Raw genomic sequence first — 27,015 nt, 5'->3', positions numbered from 1 at the left:
CATATCATCCACAAACTTTGAAATTGTCCCCTGCACACCAAGATCTAGATTATTAACATATATCAGAAAAAGCAAGGGTCCCAATACCGACCTCTGGGAAAATCCACTACAAACCTTCCTCCAGCCCGAAAAATAACCATTACCCTCTGTTTCTTATTACTCAGCCAATTTTGTATCCGTGTTGCTACTGTCTCTTTTATTCCATGAGCTATAACTTTCCTCACAAGTCTGTTGAGTGGCAATGTATCGAATGCGTTTTGAACGTCCATGCACACCACATCAACAGCAATACCCTCATCTACCCTCTCTGGTACCTCTTCAAAAAACTCCAGCAAGTTAGGTAAACATTATTTCCCCTTTATAAATCCATGCTGGCTGTTCCTTATCAACCCACATTTTTCCATGTGACTATTAATTCCATCCCGAATAACTGTCTCTAGAAGTTCCCCACCACTTAAGTTAAACTGACTGGTCTGTAATTGCTGGGCTTATCCTTACAACCTTTTTTGAACAAGCACATAATGTTTTCAATTCTCCAGTCCTCTGGCACATCCTCGGAGTCTAGGGAAGACTGAAAGATTATGGCCAGTGCCCCTGCAATTTCTGCTCTTACTTCCTTCAAAATGCATCTCATCCAGCCCCGGTGCCTTGTCAGCCTTAACTACTGGCAGTTTATCCAACACTTCCTCCTTATCAATTTTGAACGCTTCTAGTGACAGAGTTTCCTCCTCTGTCACCGTGGCCTCGGTAGCATTTGCTTTCTTGGTAAAGACAGAAGCAAAATAGTCATTTAACACCTCAGCCATGCCCCCTGCCTCCATGTGTAAATCCCCTTTTGGTCCCTAATTGGCCCTACTCCCCTTTTGACCACCCTCTTATTATTCGTGCACCGATAGAAGACTTTGGAATTCCCCTTTATGTTGGCTGCCAGTCTTTTCACATAATCCCTCTTTGCTTCTCTTATGTGATTTTTCACCTCCCCTCTGAACCTTCTGTATTCCGTTTGGTTCTCAGTTGTGTTTTCTACCTGACACCTGTCATAAGCACACTTTTTCTTCTTTATCTTAATTTCTATCTCGTTTTTCATCCAGGGAGCTCTGGATTTGTTTGCCTTTTTGAGGGTGCCCTGTAAGTGCCAGAATCATTTCTTCTTTGAAAGTAGCCCATTGTTCAGCTACAGTTTTTCCTGTCAACATTTGATTCCAGTCTATCCGGCCCAGCTCTGTTGTCACCCCATTGGAATCAGCTGTCCCCCAGTTACTTATTCTTACTCTGGATTGCACATTGTACTTTTCTACCATCATCCTAAACCTTATGATACAATGATCACTGCCTTCTAAATGTTCCCCCACTGACACTTGATCTACTTGGTCCACCTTATTTCCAAGAACCAGGTCCAAAGGTGCATCCTTTCTTGTTGGATTGGACACATACTGCTGTAGAAAATTCTCCTGAACACAATCTAGGAACTCTTGCCTCTCTCTGCCCTTTACACTGCCACTGTCCCAGTCTACATTTGCATAATTAAAGGTCCCCATTATAACTACTCTATAATGTTTGCATCTCTCTGTAATTTCCCTGTAGATTTGTTCCTCTACATCCTTGCCACTAGTTGACGGTCTATAGACTACACCTTTTTGTTTCTTAGCTTTAGCCAAATTGATTCTGTTCTTAAACCCTCTGGGGCATCCTCTTTCTCCAGCACTGTAGCGTTCTCCTTAACCATTATCGCCACCCCTCCTCCTTTTCTTCCTTTCCTATATTTTCTGAACACCTTGTACCCAGGAATGTTTAACAACCAGTCCTGTCCTTCCTTGAGGCAGGTCCCTATTATCGCCACAACATCATATTTCCACATGACAATCTGCACCTGTAACTCCCCCGTATTAATCTCTGGACTAGTGCTATCTGACTCTCCCAGTATTTTGTGCAGCCTGATAATCCTCTCCAATACTCTCTCCTGGTTCCCACACCCCTGCTGAGTTAGTTTAAAGCCTCACAACTGCATTAGCAAAGCAGCCCGCAAGGAACTCAGTCCCAGCTCTGTTCAGGTGCAACCCATCTGACTTGTACAGGTGCCATTTTCCCCAGAGCCTGTCCCAGTGTCCCAGGAACTAAAGTCCACCCTTCTGCATTATCTTTCCAGCCTTGCATTTATCTGCCTTATCCTTCTATTTCTGTTCTTACTTGCATGTGGCACTGGGAGTAATCCGGAAATAAATACATTTGAGTCCTGCTTACTAATTTTCGACCTAGTTCCCTAAACTCCGACCGCAGGACCACATCCCCTTTCCTACCTAAGTCATTGGTACCAATGTGGACCATGACCTCTGGCTAACCGCGCTCCCCAGAAGAATGTCCTAGAAACACTCGGTGATATCCTTGACCCTGGCACCAGGGAAGCAACATACCATCCTTAAGTCACGTCTACGGCCGCAGAAATACCTCTCTGTTCCCCTAACTAATGAATCCCCAATCACTATTGCTCTTCCTTTCTTCCTCTGCCCCTCATGTTCAGCCGAGCCGCTTGTTGTGCCACAAACTTGGCTCTGACTGCATTTGTCTGAGGAACCAGCGCCCTTGCCAGCTTCCAAAACAGAAAACCAGTTTGTGAGCAAACCCCAGGGGACTCCTGCACTACCTACCTCGTTTTTTTGGACTGCCTCGCGGTCACCCATTCCCTCTCTGCCCCCAGGCTCCTAAGCTGCGATGTGACCATCTCTCTGAACGTGCTATCCACGTAGCTCTCAGCCTCACGGATGTGCCATAATGACTCCAGCTGCCGCTCGAGCAGAGCCCAGAGCTCTAGGTTCTGCAGCTGGCAGCACTTCCTGCACATATGGTCTTCTAGGCCACTGATAACATCCAGGACTTCCCACATATTACAGGACACACATTCCACTCAACCAAGCTGCCTTGCCATGTCTTAGCTTTATTTTAATTAGATTTATTTATATATTATTTTATTATACTGGCCCTGACTTTCCCTTATTCCTGGTGCTTCTCACTTAAATCAAGTATAGCTACTCTTTTAAAAGGTAGTGCACTTTTCTAATTTACAGCAATTTAAAGACAGACACTAACAGCAGTTTCTTACCAGCCAGTGAACTTATGGTTTTCCTGTGATGTTACTATTTGTTTTTTCTCACTTTCCTTTTGAGCTCAGCATGGGCTGGACCATGCAGCTGACTGGTCTCGCTGCCTCTCTGACTCCCAGGTAAGTAGTGTAGGCCTCAAGCCTCGGCCCCGATTTATACCCTCCTGCTCCGGGTTGCTTCCTCGCAGGTCCGCCACCGCCTCTCCGACTCCCAGGTAAGATTTAATGGGGTTAAAATTCATCTGGGCCTTTCCTAGTCCAAGGTGCTGCAATCTACTGTGTTACTCCATTCTCTCCCAGGTAAAAGCAGCTAACTCAGCACAGACCAGAGATCAAACCTGGGAGTTCTTACTCTGCATGGTCTAGAAACACACCAAGCAATGCATTTAAACATCAGGACTTTGCAGGGGCATAATGTTTTATTTTTCAAATGACCATATTCTATAAATCTGGAGTTATAGCAACAACAGCAGTACACTCCAAACAGAAAGGAAGTGACAGCCTTGGATCAGTGTTATTTTTACCCCATTTCCATGTCATTTCTTGTATATCTGACAATGGATAACTTCAACACTCACCCAATTTAGACAGTCTGTGGATGCAAGGTCTATGTCATAAGCCTGTGAAGCTTTGGAAAGGGTCGTACTTATAGTGGGTTCTGCAGCAGCAACATCCTAAAAAGAGAAGATTGCCAAAGTTAGCATGGTAATACTTAAATAATTCAAGTTGCTGTCATTTTAGCAATGTGCTTTCAAATTGAAATTAGACATCAATTATACTAAATCCAAAAGCAGTGTTTAGTTTCTGTTGCTCTGCACACAGCAGCATTTGGTTTTGAACTTATATTTGATCTGATATTGAACACTGAAATTATTAATATTTACATGCTGATAATATTAACAATGTACATCAGCTGACTACACCCCACTCCTCTCTGAGTCCAGAATTTTGTGAGTTTAAGTCCCATTTCATAGACTTGAATGCAAAATCTGGGGCTGACAGCTTAGTTCCAGTGCTGAGGTAGCTCTACACTGTCAGAGGTGCCACCTTTTGGATTAAATGTTAAGCATAAAAGATCCCATTGCACTACTTTGAAGAATAACAGGGGCGTTCTCCCTGGTTTCATGGCCAACATTTATATCTCAACCAACATCACCAAAACAAATTATCCAGTCATTATCGCATTGCTGCTTTTTGGAGTTTGCTCTATGCAAATTTGCTTTTCCACTCCCTGCGTAACAACAGTGGCCACATTGCAGAAGTACTTCTTCAGCTGTGAAGCGCTTTGAGGTGTCCTGAGGTCAAGAAATTGCTTTATGAATGCAAGTTTTTTTCTTTGAGTTGAAGCTGTTTGTAAATTAACTCTAATGGAGCTAATACTCAGAGAGGTGTTGCAGGGCAAGAGCATTAATGTGGTTCGCATGATGTAAGTGGCTCAAGTTTTGTACTCCTGGATCACAATCATTATTTGATTTGTGCTAAAGTTTTGAAACTTTAGTTCATGATTCTACACAATATATAAATAGAGTAAAAAGTTATCCGGCAGTGCCACTGGGCCAGTGCTTCATTTTCAGTCTCAGAGGCGGTGTCATTAATATAGGGGCGGATGCCTAGGCCTCTTTGATTGGTCATCATTTGATTATCTCATTCCAGAGCCGCCAAGTGCTCCAGTACAATGCCCACACCTGCTTGCTGCAGATTTAGGCACCGTTGGGCCCCTCCCAATAGCAGCTGGTGGGGTACTAGACATAGCCCAGGAACACCCCCAAATTGCTGTTGGGATACAGGGGTGCAAGCAGCAGAAGCATCCAGGTTTTGCCACTAGTGCCTGAAAAGGTGGAAACCCAGTGGATCCGCCCTCATTCCCCCAATTTCCAGTGCTTCCAGTGATTTGTGTTTCTCCCCCATTACCCTTGTTCCGTTCCTTTTTAAATGCTGTGCATTTTTAATGTTTCCCAGCTCTGAGGAATTGTTCCTAGCCCCAAAATTATTTTCTGCTCTCTCCATAAATACAGTCTCCAGTGCTTTTCATCTTTATTATTTGTTATGTATTGTTGTATTGACTGCAAAGGGCCAGGAACTAATTGTTATGCGTAAGTGTTCCGGGGACCACATTTCGCAGCTACACTAAAGAATCATGTGATCTGTAACAGAACCAGTTTGAACCAGTCCTTCTATTGTGCAAGGCAGCATGGCAAATATTAAACATAAAGAACTCTCATCTTTCCAAGTTTAAAGTGTGATTATTACTAACATTTGGAAACCAAAAGACAACAAGAACACGTAGCAGTTTCAGGACAGGGTTTCACTGAGACATAATACTGAGATTATGGCTGGAATCTTGTGCTCTTGTTGGTGGCAATATTGGAGGCGGGAAGGTCATTTACTTAGGATGGTAGCACACCAGAACCCTTCAGCCTTCCTGCCCCACCAGAATTAAGGCCAGGGTGGGAAGGCCCATGGTCAACCTTCCCACCTCAATGCCGATTGGGACCTTTATGTGGCCAATTAATGACCACTAAAGGGCCTCCTCCTGCTACCGCTGGTACTAACCCAGCTGCAGGTGAGCCTGTTGCCATGCAGCGTGTATGACAGGTAAAACTGTGTGGTCAGTTTGTCACCTCCGGAGGAGGGTACCTCGATCAAAGGCATCAATGCCTGATCAAAGGACTGGACATTGAGAAATGTGGGGAGGGGGGGGTGCTGAAAGCCAACCCCCCTGCCCTTGCTGCCAGTGCCCCTGCATTTCTCTCCCGGCCCCCGCCCCCTGTGAAACTCCGCCCGCCCTCATTACTTACCTGTGGTGTGAGTCGCTCCACGATCCTGGGGCTCCAGTGCCTGTCCGTCCGGAAGCAGCTATGGCCTCCCCAGTGATGTTGCTGAGCACAAGAGCTGCTGGCCTCTAATTGGCTGGGATCTCTCGGTAGGCGAGACTTTTGTCACTGGGATCTTAAGTCAAGGGGGAAGCCCACAATTGGCTTCACCACTGCCTGATTGGCTTGTGGTTCAGCGGGCCTTCGCAAAAAGAGGCAGCGTGGGTCTCTCATCAGCTCTCCAGCCAGCAGGCAAGACCCCCAACACCTCAACAAGATTCTGCCCTATTATAATGAAGAGTCCCTTAGTGTATCTTATGCAACTGTTGTCAAATTTAAAATTCTCATGTCCAAATCCCACACCACTCTCTACCTCTGTATTCAGACTATAACTTCCAAGGACTCTGCGTTCTTCCACCTTTGGCCTCTTAAGCATCCTTTGCTTTAACTGTAATGGTCATACATTTGCGCACTAAAACTCAAAGTCCCTCCTAGAACCTCTCTGCCTCTTCACCTCTCTCATCTCTTTTCAGACACTCCTCAAAGCCTACCTCCTAGACCAAGATTTTGGACACCTCCCTTAATCTTTTAAAAAATAATTCCTTCTTTAGCTTGGTGTCAATTGTTGCCTGATTACTCTCCTATGAAGTATGTGTTCGTACATCAAAAGCGCCGTACAAATGCAGGTTGTTGTTGTTGGTATGACATCCAGCGGTTCCTTCTGCTTCATGTTCGAGTTCCTGGTAAATAGTAATTTTGAGCTGAATTTAATTCCCGGGGCACGGGTCTCGGTTGGGTTCCCGGAAGCAAGAGCTGTCACCAAACAAAAGAAAAGCAGCCAGCCAACCGCAATCACACTACGGACGGGCTGGAGGCCGGGGCCTGTCCAACCCTGTCATGGGGGAACGCAATAAGTGCCCATCTCAGATTTGGCTGACTGAAAGCTAGTGTTGGTGCCATTTTTAAAGGGGCTGCCAAACCTGGATGCAGTGCTGCCTAGTTCATCAGGGTCTCTGCAGCAGCCATGGTGCAGATCCCTTTGGCAGTGCGGAAGACAGATATAGCAGCGGAGGTCGATCAGCAGCCAGAGGTTCCACCTCGGTGCCACAAACAGCTCAATGACCTCCTCCGCTCCTGCAGCGTGAGTCCTATTTACTGCCCTCATCAATGGGGCTTGGGAATGCAGGATGGATCGCCATGTGGGGAGGGAGTGACTATCTGAGTGCTGGCAGTGGGCAGCAACAGCAATAGTTAATTGAGGATGCATGGGCACACCTGGATGACTGCCACATGTGTTCATCACTGGATAAATGGAGGTTCACAGCAAGAATGGATGGAAGGAGGAGATATGAAGCCCTAACCCCTAATTATTTGTATTCTCATGCATGTTTTTCTCTCCGGAAGGACAGGCAGCCACAGATTCTGAGGGCCTGCAGTCCACCTCTGAGGAGGGAGAATAAGAATTCCTCAGAGGGTGCACTATCACACCACTCCCCCACACACTCTCATGTCAGTGGGTATGCATTTGTGATTAGATTCAGGGTCACAAGCTGGTGAGCACATCGCACCTGAACAGCTGAGGGAAGCTGTGACAGCCAAGGTCTCTGACAGAGAGAGGAATGTGGGAGATTGGGCCCATGTTGAGCCTCAGGCTGATGACAGGCCTCTGGTGTTGGCCACACAGAACATACTGGAGTTGCAGCGAGAGGTAGGGGAACATCTGGAGGAACTTCCAGAGTCTATGCGCAGCCATGCCTGAATGCTAGAAGAGTCCATCCAGCCCAGCACATTGTAACATTGTAACATTGTAACGTTCCTCGAATGCAATACAAGGGTTCCTCAATGGCATTATCTGCCATACCTTGAGGGGGTAACCCTTGTCCCTGAGGATCTGCCCTGTGCGCCATGCTGCAGAATGATCTGTGACCCATGGGAGTCAATGGACACCCAATGCCCGTGACTCTGAAGATACCCACTGCACTCCATATCTATGCATCGGGCTCTTTCCAGCGATCCACCAGGGACATGTGCGGGGTCTCCCAGGCAGCAGCTGATTGCTGCATTAAGGAGGTCACCAATGCATTGTTCAAGAGGGCTGGAGAGCTTCTATGCTACTGAGGATCCATCCCTGAAGATGCATGGGGGGGTTGGAACAGCTGCGGCGCCTGGGAGTGGTAAAGTATATGTACATTGTGACCGTTCCAGAGAACCAGGCACACACCTGCAGAATGCACTCTGTGGTCAGTGAACGCTGAGGGAGTGAAACTCCTTCCTGTTTATGAAGGTCGCTGGCTGGTCTGTGGGAACCTTGATGGTTGGATGGGAGCAATTGATGACACCTTGCATTTGGGGGAATTTTGCAATAGCACTAAAGCCAATGGATCTCTCTGCCTGGTCATCAGGGTCGGTTCAGTAGCATATAAACTCTCCAGCCCTCTTGAACAATGCATTGGTGACCTCCTTAATGCAGCAATGAGTTGCTGCCTGAGAGACCTCACACCTCAAGGGCAATTAGGGATGGGCAATAAATGCTGGCCTAGCCAACGATGCCCACATCCCATGAATGAATTAAAAAAATGCCCCCGATGGATCGCTGGAAAGAGCCAGATGCATAGAAATACAGTGTAATGGGTATCTTCAAGGTCACGGGCATTGGGTGTCCATCAAGTCCCATGGGTCATAGATCATTCTGCAGCATGGTGCACAGAGTGGTGACAACTCTCTTGACAGCCACGGTCTTCACTGGCACAGGTGCCCCAACAATTGGAGGTAGTGCAGGCGAGTCCGAAAGACTATGGGCCCCATCTTGGCACAGCTTCCTGCTGCCAGTCCACTCTGCATCCTCCTGCAGCTTTCCCAGTTGGAGGCTAGCTCCCTGGCTGTTGCTGCAGTGATGCCTCTGGTGCCTGATCCTTCCTCCCTCCCTCTGCGCCACTTCTCATCCTCACCGGGGTCCAGGAGGATTGGGTGGGTGAGCCCCCTGACTATTGGCCTCTCCCTTTATCACGTGCTGCCCTTGGAGTGACCTTCCCCTGGGACCCTCGCCTTGTCACTCCTGTTGGACCCAGCGCCAATGACCCTCTGTGTGCCCTGCTGAGAGACCATGACCACAACCTGCTCTGTCAGCTTCTCTGAACCTGAACGCTGGGCACCTGCCCCATTCTTGGAAGCCTTCTGGTCTCTCTCTTGAGAAATGGCCTCCTCCTCCATTCCACCAATTTTGAAGGATGATTGAAGCCGGCTCTAACATGGCCGGCTTCCACAGGCGAACCCAAGGCTTCACCTCATTGCTGTCAGCTTTGTGCAGTCAGGGAACTGTTGGCTGGTGATTCCCCCTGCGCTGCTCATTTAAATCAAAACCCTAAATTGCATTCAGCAGCGTTTCAATGAGAGTTAATTCATTACATAACCAGCACCACTGGCTTCCCACCATGTTGTGGTAGCAATGCTGCCTGGAGGCTTCCCGCTGCTGGTCGAATGCAGATCCGATGTCACGCCATCAGGTTTCACTCCAGCGCATCTCATTCCAATTTGCAGCACTCCCCCCCACCACCACAACCACCACCCCCCACCCCCGCCTCTAAACATGGCTCCTGAAGGTCTCATTAAATCCCACCCCCGCCTCTAAACATGGCTCCTGAGGGCCTCATTAAATCCCCCACTTTATGCGCATGTTATTCACAGGTACGATATCACAATGTGAATACCTGTCGCTAGAAAATAAAAACACACAAGGGGCATGGATGCCAATTGCAGGGAGGTAAAAATGCTAAAGGAATGCAGGATGGCAATGATTAAATGGCAACATTTTAACCAACAGCACTGATGCTGTGCACTCTGCAACCTCTCAGTTTATTAAGCCACCCGAAAGCCTTTGTTTCTCGTTTGTAATGTACTTTGCTGGTGCACGACAGCTGTCAGGGGAGGAGTGTTCAGGCAGCTTTCACAGCACAATAAAAGTGGTAACATCTCCAGTATCACAAGCCTCCAGGTACAGAAATGCAATCGCTTATCAATTAGTTATATTCTGTTTCATTGTCTCTCTCATAATGTTCAACTATCTTATGCTGCTTTTCACCAACCTGTAACTGCTGAGATCAGAATATAGAAGTGAGGTTTTACCATTTTAATCAGCAATCCATTGAAATGCCTCCAAGTTCAATTTGACTTGTTTGGAAAGTACACCCATCCACACTGTTGCCACAAGCAGGGTTGCAGGTAAGCAAGCTGAATAAAATAACACGCTTAAGAAATTGATCTGCCCATGCGACAAGCTAGTCACATTTCAATATCATAATACGTGTATTGCTGCAGGAAACTAAGGACTTTTAACCAACTGTCTCTAGACAGGGTTTAACTGCCAACTCAGAGCATCGTGACTGATCAAATCCCAATCTTGATTGATATTCAAAAGAGTCGTGTTTCACTGTTACCTTATTGGGAAATCAATCTCAGTGCGAGGAGGCTTGTAAGGGTGGAATATTGACAAATCCATTATCTGTGTAATCCACTCATCACGGGTGTCAAGTAAAAGTAACAAAACCACAGTGAAATGCAAGTTGCAGTCAACTGATTCTGAAAGCAGCATCAATTCCAAAGCCTCTGAGTATACTTTGGAAGTGCTACCTTGTAATCATTGAGGCCTATATTGAATTTCTATCAACCAACAAAATAGGTAAAATCTCTAAATAAAACAGACAGCACTTTGCTACGACTGGTTGAGGAAGAGTGAGCTGGTTCCCTATCTACTCAGCCCCTTCGATTGGTTGCAACAAATTTTGAAAATGTCTTTTCCCCGTAAATGCCTTTTCCAATCCAAATGTATTTTTTTAAATAAGGAGCCAATCAAATCAGGTTTTCTTGAGTCAAGGAAAGAGTAAATTTATTAGTTACTAAACCTAAGAAAAAATAATAAAGGCGCACTGACATACACACACACACACACACATGGATATGAGAACTAAGAAAGTTAGAATCTAATATAAAGTTAAAAGAATATATACGATTAAGTCCTTTGCTTATCTTTGAGGCGCAGATTGTTGAATGTTTGAAGTTAGTTGGTTTCCTGTAGAATTCTGGAGTTGACTTGGCTCTGGTCTGCACTTTGTTGAAGACATTCTTTTAGGTTCAGAGAGAGAGAGAGAGAGAGAGATCTTTACACTCTTCCAGCTCTCTTACTTCTTGTTCTCTTTCAGTAGTGTTTTTTAGATCACTGTGATGTTTCTTTATCCTCTTTCTCCTTCTCCTGCTTGGCCAGACCAGTTTTTTCAACTCCTGTCTGTATATTCCCAGAAAGGAATTTGATCCGCATGTCTTGCAGTCATTATTGCAGACCAAGTGATCCCATTTTTTTGGCCTTTTCGTCTCCGAAACCTTTCACATATTTCAAGATAGAAATCAACAGGAGATGGAGTTATTTTGTCCTCCTCAGGGGGGTTTTGAATATCTGATGAATATCTGGCTGGTTAGTAGTTCCATTGTCTTGGCAGAATGACAATTGATCAAAGACCAGCACTTTGCATTTTAATGCCTTCCTTTCAAGAGTCCCTGTTTGAAGTGGATCTTGACACCCCTCCAGGTGTGAAATTCTATGCAACAGGTCTGCAGTGCAATTCAATTAGAAATTTTCCAGAGAAGTGGTCAATTTATAGTATCAGACAGCAGGTGACTTGTGGCAGCTATTTTTGATCAGTGTCTTTTCTTGTATTTTTTTTTATAAGAGCAGGTCTTCTTTAAACAGTTCAGTATGTCTGTGGTTAGCTGGTGAAGTTGTAGGTAAATCTCACTCATGTCATCAAGACAATTTGCAGTAGGACATGATGTTCACAACGAGAAAATCTCAGATAGTTACAGCTGTAAATCCTAATAATTTTTATTGATTCATTTTAAATATTGGGCAGGCATCCATAATTTCCTGAGATTCACTCCCTACTCTCATTGCTCTCTACTGAATTACCCCTTCAATTGTTATTTTTTAAACAGAGTTTTAGATAACAGTGTATGTTATTTCTCTTCATTCACGCATAGGATCTGAGCGTCGCTAGGTATTACACATCTCTAATTGCCCTGAAGGATGTGAGAGCAAGCTAACTTCTTGGACTGCTGCAGTCCCCGTGGTGAAGGAATTTTGACAGTGGTGTTAGGTAGAGAATTACAGGATGTTGAGTCAGCAATGATAAAGGAATGGCTCTATATTTCCAAGTGAAATGGTGTCTGATTTGGTGGAGAACTTGCAGGAGGTAGTCTGATGTGACTGTTGCCCTTGTCCTTCTAGAGGGCTAGAGGTCACAGGTTGGGAGGAACTATTGAAGGAGCCTTGACAAGTTACTGCAGTGCATCTTGTATATGGTACACACTGCAGACACTGTGCACTCATGATGGCAAAGATGGAGGGAAGGTTTACAGTCAAGGATGGGGTGCCTATCAAGAAGGCTTCTTTATTCTGGATGGTGTTGAGATTCTTGAATGTTGGAGCTGCACCCATCCAGGCATGTGACCCATTTGGATGACCAAAAATAAACTCATTTTTAAATATTAAATTTATTTAAATTTACATTTTATGTGCGAGAGTCTGACCGATGAAGTTAACTTGACCTGCGTTCCCACTGAGGGTCAATTATACTCTATGTCAGTACAGTGCTGTAAATGGCCAGGGTTGTGTGTTAATATTCTGCCAATGGTAGTGTGATTTTTGCTTTCACCACTACCAGTCGAATATACCAATTACTCATAGCCATGGCCTGATCTAATCCTTTGGCAAAGATGTTGGACTGGAAATTTAGTGGGGATTTTCCTGATCTCCTTTGGCAGAAGATTGTTAGGACCTAAGTATTGCTGAAAAAGAAACATGTTGAAGCCATTCATCTTGCACCCCTCAGGACACTTCACAAGACCCGTGCAGGCAAAACTTAAACACAGCAACCAATATTAGATGTAATTCTACTATTGGACAACATTTGCTTAATAATCCTCAGTGTGCTAAGAATTACGCGGACAACCAATTTAAGATTGTCAGTCGGGTTCGCAATGTGACGCATTTGCTACATATATTAATATGGAAGCTACGTGTATTAATATACAAGGCCCTGTTCTTTGCAGACAGAAAGAACATTTACACACATTGCACCTGTTTCAGCTAAACAAAATAAGTAACAGCCATTCACTCATTCCTCAGGGCAGTGCCTGGTTTAAATTTCAAACAATGCTTGGCAGTTAACTAACAAGTCACCATCACTGGTGCGTTCTCCATGGCAATGCCTCTACCAATCAGATTCCACTTGCCAGTCAATCAGCACTCTTTTCTCATACAGTATAAATTGTTGTTTTCCCCTTCTATTGGTGTTCTTGCGAAGTCGCCTGATAAGTGCAAGACGAAAAGCTTTAGCATGTTCAGCAATACTCAAGTTCTGTACTACCAAATGATTATTGGTAGAACCCTTGGAGAAACAGTCACTTACCCATTGCTCATAATCCCCTGAGATTTTTCAGCCATTAAACATAATCGGATAGATTTTCTTGACGCTGCACCCAGACGTATTTAATCTCCCGGATGCAGTGAAGATCAGCTCACAGAGTGGGTTCCCAGGCAATCCCCTGTTCCCAGGTACACATCCCGAAGGGCTACTGCAATGCCACCGTTCCACAAATACTTCCAAGTTTTTCACATTTGACAACTATATGGTTTCTTTTGTGTTTTACTCTCACTTCATTGCATCTTTCACTAACCTCTGCCATGATTCTATCTCAAAAAAACAAACCGCCTGTTTACTCAAAAGCAGACACTAACAGTCAAGGCAAACTATACCAAATAGTCAGTCATTTAATGAGTCATTAAACTGTATGGCTTACATTCATTGAATAAGTAAGAAACAATGCTGATTTATTGCCTCGCTGCCAAGCTAGCGGGAATCCAAAGAAGACTATTCCTAATTAAATTTCCTAACATTTCTAGCTTTTATTAATTTTCATTAGCCCACAACCAGCATGAATTCCAACCACTAAGATGGTTGAAATCTATTTCAAACCATAGCAATTCTGGATGGTGCTGTGGCTTATTTCACAGTAATAACACTGCACTGTGCCATAGCTTATCCTGTAAACCTCCCATGCGGGGAGGTCGGGAGGAGGGGGCGGGGGCTACTGGATTGAGGTCGGGAAAGCCAGAATGAGCCTCCCTTAGGATCTATTGGATTTAATGGCAAGGCCTGACTGATGTGCTTTTTCTCAATTTCCCAGCCGCAGCCAGGTTGAGAGGCTGGTTGTCTGTTGGACAGGTAGGCCTTTAGGCCGCAACCAAGGAGCAAAGAGAGGGGGAGCAAGGGAATCAGAGACCGCTGGGGTGGAGAGGCAGAGCTCAGATGCCTCAGGAATCGAGGCTGGAGGTAGTAGGAGTAGGTGAAGGGGGGGAGATGGCAAAGGGGGTAAGAAAGTGGTGGGAGATCAGATGTGTCAAAGGCAGGGGCATGTGAGATTGAAGGCCTCATGGGAGAGGTCGGGTGGGAGTTGGGAAGGTCGAAGGGTGTCCAATCACAGGGCTTGATAAGGCAGGTACACTGGATCCATCAGCTAAATGGAAAGGCACTTACCTCCAGGATCCAGCAGTCCTCACCTTCCCTTAGCTGTCGGCTTTCCTGAGGCCTGGGAAACATGGCTGGACAGGATTAAATTTGAAATGGTCGATCAACATGAGGCTACCAGCCTGATTATAATTTTATATTTCCAACTCATCTCCTGTCAGCAGGTTGGTTGCCCACATAAACCGCAACGCCCTGCACCACACCCCCACCAATTTCAGACTTTAACTATTTAAATTCCCACCTGATCCAAACCTGCCTTTTGGTGGGGGAGGAGGCTGGGGGGGGGGGGGGAGGAGGCTGGGGGGGGGAGGGGGGAGGGGGGGTGGCGGGAGTGTTAGAATTTCCCCCAGGAATGAAGACCAGTTTGATCTCCCACCAGACGTTGGAGACTGAAAATCGCTGGGGTAGTCTCCAGAGGGTGACCTCATACACCTCCAAGCAAGTTGGCAGTAGCGAGCAGCATTGCCTGAGTCCTGTGATTGGCTGAGGGACCAGTGAGTTACATGGCGAGGCTCTCCCTCCTTCACTGCCGATTTATTCCAGGTGATAACAGTCCTAGTACTGAGCAAAATTGTTCAAGAAATTCACTCTAGGAACAACAGCAATACTAAAGAAATGGAGGGTGAGCCTCCCGATGTTGCACATCATTCCACTGCTGTCTACTGATGTAAGATCATTGACATGAAACATTAACTCTGTTTTTCTCTCTCCACTCAAGCTGCCCAACCTGCTGAATATTTCTATCATTTTCTGTTTTTATTTCAGGTTTCTAGCATCCACAGTATTTTGCTTTAATACTAAAATGATCGATCCTTTGGATGCTCCTGCGTATTTGACCAGTTACTTCCTATACCACTGGTCAATTTGCCTTAAACTTCACTTTAAACAGTAACCCTGATCTTAATCAAACCAGCACCTTTCATTCATTTCTTCATGCTCTGACTGCACAGTTTGTAACTGCAGGTGATTTTGGCGATATCACCTGCTCTACTAACCAAGGCAGCCATTAACACCGCCAACCTGGTGCCCTTCCTAAAGTCACAGGTCCTTCTCTTTCAGCGCTGTCATTATGATTCCTAATGTGGCAACAGCTTGCTTCTTCAGACACTTCTCTTTTTAAAGCCATAGTTCCAAACTGCTTTCCCTCCACAAAAGTTCAATTGGTGTAAAAATTCCAAAGAAAAGTTCACTCCTCTGGAGAGGCGTCATACCCAACATTTATAAGAAATGGCATTTTGGGATTTACGCCAAATGTTAACCGTAACATTTAACTCCAACTGAATTCCCAATTTCCCGCTTGCACAAGGATCGATCCTGTGTTGCTGTAGAGACTATTGCAAAGTTTAATGATATAAACATACGGAAATTTTGTCATATGAACAGTATTCAATTTAAACTCTTAGAACGCGCTTGTCCAATGCGCGGCCCACAGGCCGCATGTGGCCCCTGGAGGTAGTTTTCAGAATGCCGCTAAGTGCAAGGGAAGATTCTGGAAGAAGCTGCTCCTTCAATCACATACCATTCCTCTCCCACATTTGCTAATGATAGGCTTACTCATGAGCCTATCAGTAGCAATTGTGGGAGAGAAGCAGTCTGCGATTGGAGGAGCAGGAACACTGGCTGCAGCAAGTGGCCTCAGGAGAAGAAGGGGTGTGGAGAAAAGAGAGAAGCTGCCTTGCTGTGCTGTGCCGTGTGGGGGAGGGAGACACTCACTCTGATCCGGGCCTGATGGGGGAGGGAGAGACTCGCTCTGTGCCAGGCTGGGAGAGACTCGCTCTGTGCCAGGCTGGGAGAGACTCGCTCTGTGCCAGGCTGGGAAAGACTCGCTCTGTGCCAGGCTGGGAGAGACTCGCTCTGTGCCAGGCTGGGAGAGACTCGCTCTTTGCCAGGCTGGGAGAGACTCGTTCTGTGCCAGGCTGGGAGAGACTCGCTCTGTGCCAGGCTGGGAGAGACTCGCTCTTTGCCAGGCTGGGAGAGACTCGTTCTGTGCCAGGCTGGGAGAGACTCGCTCTGTGCCAGGCTGAGAGAGACTCGTTCTGTGCCAGGCTGGGAGAGACTCGTTCTGTGCCAGGCTGGGAGAGACTCGCTCTGTGCCAGGCTGAGAGAGACTCGCTCTTTGCCAGGCTGGGAGAGACTCGCTCTGTGCCAGGCTGGGAGAGATTTGCTCTGTGCCAGGCTAGGAGAGACTCGCTCTGTGCCAGGCTGGGAGAGACTCGCTCTGTGCCAGGCTGGGAGAGAATCCATGCTGGCCAGGTTGGGGAGTGGGGGGGTGGTGCTCGCTCCATGCTGGCCGGGTTGGGGAGGGAGGGACTCGCTCCATGCTGGCCGGGTTGGGGAGGGGGGGACTCGCTCCATGTTGGCCGGGTTGGAGAGGGGGGGACACGCTCCATGCTGGCCGGGTTGGAGAGGGGGGTGCTCGCTCCATGCTGGCCGGGTTGGTGAGGGGGGGACAGGCTCCATGCTGGCCGGGTTGGGGAGGGGGGGACTCGCTCCATGCTGGCCGGGTTAGGGAGGGGGGGGACTCGCTCCATACTGGCCGGGTTGGGGAGGGGGGGGGGCACTCGCTCCATGCTGGCCGGGTTGGGGAGGCGGCCGGGTTGGGGAGGGGGGGGGTCTTGCTCCATGCTGGCCGGGTTGGGGAGGGGGGTGCTCGCTCCATGCTGGCCGGGTTGGGTAGGGGGGTACTCGCTCCATGCTGGCCGGGTTGGGGAGGGGGCTGCTCGCTCCATGCTGGCCGGGTTGGGGAGGGGGTTGCTCGCTCCATGCTGGCCGGGTTGGGGAGGGGGTTGCTCGCTCCATGCTGGCTGGGTTAGGGAGGAGGGGGGACTCGCTCCATGCTGGCTGGGTTAGGGAGTGGAGGGACTCACTCCATGCTGGCCGGGTTGGGGAGGGGGCTGCTCGCTCCATGCTGGCCGGGTTGGGGAGGGGGTTACTCGCTCCATGCTGGCCGGGTTGGGGAGGGGGTTGCTCGCTCCATGCTGGCCGGGTTAGGGAGGGGGGGGACTTGCTCCATGCTGGCCCGGTTGGGGAGGGGGGCACTCGCTCCATGCTGGCCGGGTTGGGGAGGGGGGGTGGGGACTCGCTCCATGCTGGCTGGGTTGGGGAGGGGGGGGGACTCGCTCCATGCTGGCCGGGTTGGGGAGAGGGGGGGACTCGCTCCATGCTGGCCGGGTTGGGGAGGCGAGGGGGACTCGCTCCATGCTGGCCGGGTTGGGGAGGAGGGGGGTACTCGCTCCATGCTGGCCGGGTTGGGGAGGCGGGGGGGACTCGCTCCATGCTGGCCGGGTTGGGGAGGAGGGGGGTACTCGCTCCATGCTGGCCGGGTTGGTGGGGGGAGGGACTCACTCTGTGCTGGCCGGGTTGGGGAGGGGGGGGACTCGCTCCATGCTGGCCGGGATGGTGGGGGGAGGGACTCACTCTGTGCTGGCCGGGTTGGGGAGGGGGGGGACTCGCTCCATGCTGGCCAGGATGGGGAGGGGGGCGACTCGCTCCATGCTGGCTGGGTTAGGAAGGTGGGGGGACTCGCTCCATGCTGGCCGGGTTGGGGAGGGGGGGACTCGCTCCATGCTGGCTGGGTTAGGGAGTGGGGGGGACTCGCTCCATGCTGGCCGGGTTGGGGAGTGGGGGGGACTCGCTCCATGCTGGCCGGGTTGGGGAGGGGGCCGGGTTGGGGAGGGGGGAGACTCGCTCCATGCTGGCCGGGTTGGGGAGGGGGGCACTCGCTCCATGCTGGCCGGGTTGAGGAGGGGGGGGGGGGAGGCACTCGCTCCATGCTGGCCGGGTTGGGGAGGGGGGGACTCGCTCCATGCTGGCTGGGTTGGGGAGGGGGGGGACTCGCTCCATGCTGGCCGGGTTGAGGAGTGGGGGGGGGGAGGCACTCGCTCCATGCTGGCCGGGTTGGGGAGGGGGGGACTCGCTCCATGCTGGCTGGGTTGGGGAGGGGGGGGACTCGCTCCATGCTGGCCGGGTTGGGGAGGGGGGTGGGGGGGGGCACTCGCTCCATGCTGGCCGGGTTGGGGAGGTGGCCGGGTTGGGGAGGCGGCCGGGTTGGGGAGGGGGGGGGGGCGACTTCCTCCATGCTGGCTGGGTTGGGGAGTGGGGGGACTCGCTCCATGCTGGCCGGTTTGGGGAGGGGGCCAGGTTGGGGAGGGGGGGCGGGACTCGCTCCATGCTGGCCGGGTTGGGAGGGGGGGGACTCGCTCCATGCTGGCCGGGTTGGGGAGGGGGCCGGGTTGGGGAGGGGAGGACTTGCTCCATGCTGGCCGGGTTGGGGAGGGGGGGGACTCACTCCGTGCTGGCCGGGTTGGGGAGGGGGCTGCTCGCTCCATGCTGGCTGGGTTGGGGAGGGGGCTGGGTTGGGGAGGGGAGGACTCGCTCCATGCTGGCCAGGTTGGGGAGGGGGGGGACTCACTCCATGCTGGCCGGGTTGGGGAGGGGGCTGCTCGCTCCATGCTGGCCGGGTTGGGGAGGGGGGGACTCGCTCCATGCTGGCTGGGTTAGGGAGTGGGGGGGACTCGCTCCATGCTGGCCGGGTTGGGGAGGGGGCCGGGTTGGGGAGCGGGGAGACTCTCTCCATGCTGGCCGGGTTGGGGAGGGGGGCACTCGCTCCATGCTGGCCGGGTTGAGGAGGGGGGCGGGGAGGCACTCGCTCCATGCTGGCCGGGTTGGGGAGGGGGTTGCTCGCTCCATGCTGGCCGGGTTAGGGAGGGGGGGACTCGCTCCATGCTGGCCGGGTTGGGGAGGGGGGGACTCGCTCCATGCTGGCTGGGTTAGGGACGGGGGGGGACTCGCTCCATGCTGGCCGGGTTGGGGAGGGGGGGACTCGCTCCATGCTGGCTGGGTTAGGGAGGTGGGGGGACTCGCTCCATGCTGGCCGGGTTGGGGAGGGGGGGACTCGCTCCATGCTGGCTGGGTTAGGGAGTGGGGGGGACTCGCTCCATGCTGGCCGGGTTGGGGAGGGGGCCGGGTTGGGGAGCGGGGAGACTCTCTCCATGCTGGCCGGGTTGGGGAGGGGGGCACTCGCTCCATGCTGGCCGGGTTGAGGAGGGGGGCGGGGAGGCACTCGCTCCATGCTGGCCGGGTTGGGGAGGAGGGGGGGCACTCGCTCCATGCTGGCTGGGTTGGGGAGGGGGGGGGACTCGCTCCATGCTGGCCGGGTTGGGGAGGGGGCCGGGTTGGGGAGAGGGGGGGGACTCGCTCCATGCTGGCCGGGTTGGGGAGGGGGTTGCTCGCTCCAAGCTGGCTGGGTTAGGGAGGGACGGGACTCGCTCCATGCTGGCCGGGTTGGGGAGGGGGGTACTCGCTCCATGCTGGCTGGGTTGGGGAGGGGGGGGACTCGCTCCATGCTGGCCGGCTTGGGGAGGGGGGGGACTCGCTCCATGCTGGCCGGGTTGGGGAGTGGGGGGACTCGCTCCATGCTGGCCGGCTTGGGGAGGGGGGGACTCGCTCCATGTTGGCCGGGTTGGGGAGGGGGCCGGGTTGTGGAGGGAGGGACTCTCTCCATGTTGGCTGGGTTGGGGAGGGGGCCGGGTTGGGGAGGGGGGTACTCGCTCCATGCTGGCCGGGTTGGGGAGGGGGGGAACTAGCTCCATGCTGGCCGGGTTGGGGAGGGGGCCGGGTTGGGGAGGGGGGGAGTCGCTCCATGCTGGCTGGGTTGGGGAGGGGGGTGCTCGCTCCATGCTGGCCGGGTTAGGGAGGGGGGGGACTTGCTCCATGCTGGCCGGGTTGGGGAGTGGGGGGACTCGCTCCATGCTGGCCGGGTTGGGGTGGGGGGGACTCGCTCCATGCTGGCCGGGTTGGGGAGGCGGGCGGGGGGGACTCGCTCCATGCTGGCCGGGTTGGGGAGGGGGGGGACTCACTCCATGCTGGCCAGGTTGGGTAGGGGGCCGGGTTGGGGAGGGGGGGGACTCGCTCCATGCTGGCCGGGTTGGGGAGTGGGGGGGACTCCCTCCATGCTGGCCGAGTTGGGGAGGGGGCCGGGTTGGGGAGGGGGGGACTCGCTCCGTGCTGGCCGAGTTGGGGAGGGGGCCGGGTTGGGGAGGAGGGGACTTGCTCCATGCTGGCCGGGTTGGGGAGGGGGGGGGACTCGCTCCATGCTGGCCGGGTTAGGGAGGGGGGCGACTTGCTCCATGCTGGCCGGGTTGGGGAGGGGGTTGCTCGCTCCATGCTGGCCGGGTTAGGGAGGTGGGGGTACTCGCTCCATAAAGGCCGGGTTGGGGAGGGGGGGTGCTCGCTCCATGCTGGCCGGTTTAGGGAGGGGGGGGTACTCACTCCATGCTGGCCGGGTTGGGGAGGGGGATGCTCGCTCCATGCTGGCCGGGTTGGGGAGGTGGGTGCTCGCTCCATGATGGCCGGGTTGGGGAGGCGTTTGCTCGCTCCATGCTGGCCGGGTTAGTGAGGGGGGGGTACTCGCTCCATGCTGGCCGGGTTGGCGAGGGAGAGACTAGCTGCTGGGCCAGGAGAGGCTGGATGCGATGGTGGGAATGAGGGTTGCGGGGTGTGTGGTGAGGATGTAAAGAATCGCTGCCCGGAGGTGTCGGGGGGAGAGAGTGTGAATGAGTGAGTGTTGGAAAGAGAGAGAGTGAGTGAGTTAGGGAAGTGTGTATGTGTCTGGCTCACTCGCAGTCTCAGGATGTCCCCTCACCCTCACCCCCACACACCAACACACAATCACACCAACTCACCATGGGTGATTGAGTGAGCATTAAGGGACAGGGAGTGAGTCAGACAGACAGCCTCCGTTCCTCTCATACTAATGGTGATCTTTATTAATTACTCTTTTTTAATGATCAATTTATTGTTTTGACATTGCTTTATTTTTGCTCAGCGAGTTGTTTCTTTTTTTCATACCTCAACGTTATCTGAAATTCACATTTAACGTTGTGCCAAACCCTATCTTTCTGAAATTTGCTCATTGGCCCCTTGAGTGAGAAGAAAATGGGAATGTGACCCCCCTCCCCCACCCAACCCCCCTCCCCCACCCTCCCTCCCCCGCCCCCACCCCCACCCTCCCTCCCCCACCCCCACCCTCCCTCCCCCGCCCCTGCCCCCGCCGCAAGTGAAAAGGTTGGACAAGCCCACTTTAGAATGCCACTATAGTCAGAGACTGACCTCCTTAATTCAGAGCCATTCTGTCATGATATATATGGATTTAATTGTGAAAGGGTTGCACTTAATTTAGAACAAATACTACTGCTTCTAATTAGATTTGTCAGTGCCTTTTTCGTTTGAAGGCACATCTGATATACTAATAGGTAATCATTCAACATTTCCCATTTCTTCCAGGAACTTGTGGAGGCTCAAAGGAAATAGGCAACATCCAAATTTGACAACAGACTTTGAAAAACAATGAGCACAGTTAAACAGGCCTTTACCATGGAAATCAATGAGAAGTAACACATCGTCTAGACAAAAAACCTAATAACGTCAATGATTGACAGACATATTTCTGTAAATTGTGGCAGTCAGTTTTGCAACAGTGTTTTCTTAGCAATGCAACATCTGATGGAAACTATTCCAAAACTATGGAACATTTACTTCTTAAATTAGCAGTTTCAGGTTTTAAATTATGTTGTGCAATCATTAACACAGGATTGTAGGGAATTCCTTTGAGGTCATTGGAATGAAAATCGGATGGATTAGAGAAAAGGTGATTGATCCCCTCTGCCAGGTTAACCGCTCAGGTGTTGAAATTCGAAATGACACCCCTGACCCCTTTCATCAGGAAGTCCATTGAAGCCCGACTAAGATGAGGAGAAACTTCTTCACTTAGAGGGTGGTGAACCTGTGGAATCCTCTACCACAAAAGCCTGTGGAGGCCAAGTCACTGAATATATTTAAGAAGGAAAAAGATAGATTTCTAGACTGTGAAGGCATCAAGGGGTATGGGGAGAGAGCATAGAGGATCAGCCATGATCACATTGAATGGCAGAGCAGGCTCGATGGGCCGAATGACCTACTCCTGCTCCTATTTTTTAATGTTTCTATGGTGAAATCTTCCATATTTTGCCACCTAAAATTACCTCATAACTTGTAAAGAACATCACTCGGTGTTAATCAACAAGGGGAATATTTCCCCTATATACTATGCCTAGCAAATCCATAAATGCAATTTTTATAAAGGTCATGATTTCAACCTATTTTGTGCATGATGGAATTTGTCCCCATTATTGAAATTGTGAGCATCAAAACCTTTGAAGCTCCTTATGTACACATAAATATAAATATATTTTATTTAATCACAAGTACACATATAATTGATCTCCAATTGCATTGCTTACAGGAAGTATGCTCACTCATAAGGAGAGATAATGGTTAGGGTATTGAAACAATGTGGCATGTTGAAGCAGGTTATTTGATTATAAGATATTGAGACAGGTGTGATGATAACTATGTGGGTGGAAAGTGATGAATTGGACAAGTGGTGATTGCCAAGACAGAAAATATTTATAATCTGTGTGGAGTAAGATTAGAGAGAGAATTTACATTTATGTAGTGTTTAATCACAGCAAGCACACACATAGCAAAGCAATGAATGGGAGATAACCTGTTCCTGGAGTTAGTTGAGAAACGTGGGTCAGGATACTAAGGAAACTCCCTGCTCTTCTTTAAATAGGTTCATGGGAACTTTGAAGACTGCCTCAGCAGCAGCATAGAAACTTGAGTTGACCATTTAGCCCCTCAATCCTAGCAAGAGAGAGGGAGTGTTGGATCTAGAGTCCTTGGATTGTTGGAGCTAAAGGATCCAGGTTGCACGCTTTGTTTGGGGTGACCGAGTCGGTACAGAAACAAAGAACATCAGGAGATCGTAGTTAGAATAAACACATGCTGTTTACTTACAAACTAAACTATACTTGTGTACTCACAACATCAAACTCTGCCTTCACTCATCAGTGACTAACTCAAGACTCTCCCACATTGAGGTAGCCTACGCTACTGTGCTATTGGACAATAAAGTCATGTGACCTTACATTCCAATACTTGTCTTAAAGTATATTACACATCAGATTACTACATCCCTCCCCTTTTACTGAAAAATACATTTTACAATTTTTCTATACATCAAGTTATTTACACAGTTCAATTATTTACAAAGTCAGTCTCTCTGGGGGTTTCCTTATGCGTGTAGAACGTCTCAGCTCTACAGCTTCTGAAATTTGCTTTGGAGTCTCCCATGCTGAAGTTGTCTGAGCATCAGGTTCTACAGCAGGTACCTGTAAATTTGTTTCTTCGGCTCTTTCAGGTACAGTCGGCCCTTCAAATACATTTGTACTTGGTTGAGTTCTTTCAATAGGAAATGTTGATTCAGTCTCGAGCACTGGTGAAATCCCTTCTGGATATTTGGCTTCTCCATTTCATATATGATCCACATGTCTCTTTATTATTCAATCTTCAACTTTCACATGGTAGGAAAGAGGTCCTGTAACAGTACTTATTTCACTAAACAACCATGCTGGTCCTTCTCTAAAATTTTTCACAATTACCTCTCTCCTACATTAAATGTTCTGGCCTGACTGTGACAATCATGTCCCATTTTCTGATTTTCCTGCCTTCTTTCTACCTTCCCCCCCAAGTTTGGCATAATTAGGCTCAGTCTCAATCGGAGATGGCGTTATATCAACAGTTCAGTAAGTGTGACACCTGTTGTCGAATGACGGGTGGTTGGATAGTAGAATAGAAATCATGCTAATTTAGTCGCTAATGAATCTCCAGACAATTGCTTTATACCAGATTTGAATGTCTGAACCACTATCTCGGCAAGTCCATTTGAAGAAGGATGGTATGAAGACGTTTTCACAGGAACAATACCATTGAGGCTTTTAAATCAATTAAATTCAGGACTTGTGAATACTGTTCCATTATCTGATACCAGCACTTCAGGTAATTCATTTATAGCAAAGCTTTGTCGTAGCTTGTCTATTGTCGTTGAAGATGTGGGTGACCTCACTTCATATGTGTCCTGCCATTTTGAATGAGCATCTATGATAAGTAGAAACATTGTTCCCATAAAAGGTCCCACATAATCGATGTGTACACATACCCATGGTCTTTTTGGCCATTCCCAGGGGTGTAATGGGGCTGTTGCAGGTAATTTTTGCACTTGTTGACACTGCATACAACTTCTTAGTAGGTTTTCTATTTCTCCATCCATTCCCTGCTGCCACATATAGCTACATGCTATTGCCTTCATTTTAGAAATTCCGGGAAATGCACTGTGAAGTTCAGATAACAATGGTTTCCGTCCTTTTGGAGGAACAGTTACATGAGCTTCCCACAATAAAATACCTTCTTGGCTGGTTATCTCATATCTTCTCTGGAAATACGGTTTCATTTCATCGGATTCTTGTGTTTTTGATCAACCAGAAAGAACTTGATTTCTCAATTTGGATAAGACTGTCTCGGTTCGTCCAATCTTTAATTTGTTTAGCACATATCGGTGATGAGTCCAGGAAGTTCAATAGCAAGACATATTCCTGAAGAATTGGAACATCCTCATCTTTTACCTGCAAGGGTAAACGACTGAATGCATCTGCATTTGCAATTTGACTTCCGGGTCCATGAATAAAAGTATATGCGTACGCTGCCAAGATCAATGCCCATCTTTGTACTCTTGCCGAGGCTATAGGGGGTATAGCCTTGTCTTCACCGAATAGTCCTAATAATGGCTTGTGGTCTGTTATGATAGTAAAGTAACAACCTTGCACAAATTGATGAAACTTTTTAACACCAAAAATGATCCCCGTGCCTTCTTTTTCAATTTGTGAGTACTTTTTCTCTGCAGCTCTAAGTGTTCTCGACACATAACCAATAGGTCATTTTGATTCATCATGCATCTGATGGGAAAGCACTGCTCCCACTCCATAAGCTGATGCATCACACGTTAATATCAACTCTTTCTTTGGATCAAAATGTACTAGAAGTGTAGATGACTGTAACAACTTTTTCACACTTGTGAAAGCTTCTTCTTGCAGTGTTTGGCATGACCATCTCTGATTTTTCTTGAGCAAACAATGTAACGGTGTCAGTTCTGTCGATAAATTAGGCAAGAAACGCCCGTAGTAGTTAATTATCCCCAAAAATAATTTCAATTTGGATGTATTCTTTGGTTCTGGGGCTTCTTTAATGGCTTTCAGTTTTTCTTCAACCGGATGTAGGCCTTGTGAATTGACCTTGTGACCTAGGTAAGTTACCTCTTTTGCCTGGAATGTGCACTTTTCCTTTTTCAACCTCACTCCAACCAGTTTCAGGACTTCTCCATGTTCATCAAATGTTCTTTTTCTGAGGGTCCAGTCACAAGAACGTTATCCAAATAAACTAAAACATGGGGTAATCCCTGTAACAAACTTTTCGTGGTTCTTTGGAATATGGCGCAAACAGAAGATATGCCAAATGGTAAATGGGCGTATTGATACAATCTCTTATGTGCAATTATGATGACAAACTTTCGGGATGCCTGCGTGCTCTAATTCCAATTGCTGGTAGACATGACTCAAGTCTAACTTTGTATAAGCCTTTCCACCTGCCAATTTAGTGTATAAATCTTCAATTTTAGTTATGGAGTGTTTATCCAATTTTGCAACTTCATTGACTCCCGCATATTCTAATGCTTCAGTCAGGTTTGAGAACAGGTACAACTGGAGCTGGCCACTCTGAAAATTGTACCGGTTGTATCACTCCCAGTTTTTCTAATCTGTCCAGTTCTGCATCTACCTCATCACGCATTGTACAAGGTACTGGTCTTGTCTTCACGAATCTTGGTGTTTCCTCTGGATCTTCATGAATTTTTGCTTGTAGCCCTTCAATTTTTCCAAGTTCTCCCTTGAAAACTGAGGCATATTTCTGTAGTAGCTCTGAAAGTCCATTAGTTCTTAGTTGGAAGATTTCTGTCCATTCCAATTTAATTTCTTGCAGCCAGTTTCGTCCGAGGAGACTAGGTCCCTCGCCTGCTACTACCTTCAAGGGTAACTCACTGTTTGACCTTCATAGTTTACTGTGACTTTACATATGCCCTTGACTTGTATGTTTTCTCCTGTGTAAGTTTTTAATTTTTCAACAGTTTCTTCTAAATTCAGCTTTACATTCTCCATGACTCAAGTACTGAAAATTCTGCTCTCCGATCACCTTAGTAGCTGCACCAGTGTCCACCTCCAGTCTGATAGGCTTCTCATTCACTCTCATGGTTATATAGATAGGCTCCATTCTTCCTACCTTTGAATTATATAGCGAACAGATTTCAGCATCTATGACTTCAGGCTTTTCAACGCTGTTTATCTCATTGGGTTTTTGCTTTTGTCTGAAAATCTGCCTGATTCTATCTTCACAATTTCTCATGAGATGTCTGTATTGATGTCAGAAGAAACATTCAATCTTTTTAAATTGTGTTTCATTACAGGGCTGTCTACTTCCATCTCTGTTATTATGATGCCATGCTTTTGCTGCTGAGTTTTCCTTTTTAATTTGTCTGCTAGCAGTGGCTGCTTCCCCCTTCGGAACAAAGCTCTGCACTTTTGCGCTCTATTTAGAGGCTCCC

The 27,015-nt window shown here is 48.9% G+C and overlaps 1 protein-coding gene across 2 annotated transcripts in view; it reads right to left on the bottom strand.

Annotated features, from left to right (window-relative positions):
* rasal1a (RAS protein activator like 1a (GAP1 like)) overlaps positions 1-27,015 on the bottom strand; it is a 286,840-nt gene that overhangs the window by 113,267 nt on the left and 146,558 nt on the right. For both annotated transcript variants that reach the window (XM_078554231.1, XM_078554232.1), the window contains exon 10: positions 3,676-3,771. In XM_078554231.1, the coding sequence (XP_078410357.1) occupies positions 3,676-3,771 (96 nt within the window). The remainder of the gene's footprint in view (positions 1-3,675; positions 3,772-27,015) is intronic.

This window comes from Cetorhinus maximus, chromosome 12 (assembly GCF_964194155.1).
Source record: "Cetorhinus maximus chromosome 12, sCetMax3.hap1.1, whole genome shotgun sequence".
NCBI lineage: Eukaryota > Metazoa > Chordata > Chondrichthyes > Lamniformes > Cetorhinidae > Cetorhinus > Cetorhinus maximus.
The sequence above is the reverse complement of the archived record's forward strand: the minus strand, read 5'-3'. Positions and strand labels throughout refer to the sequence as shown.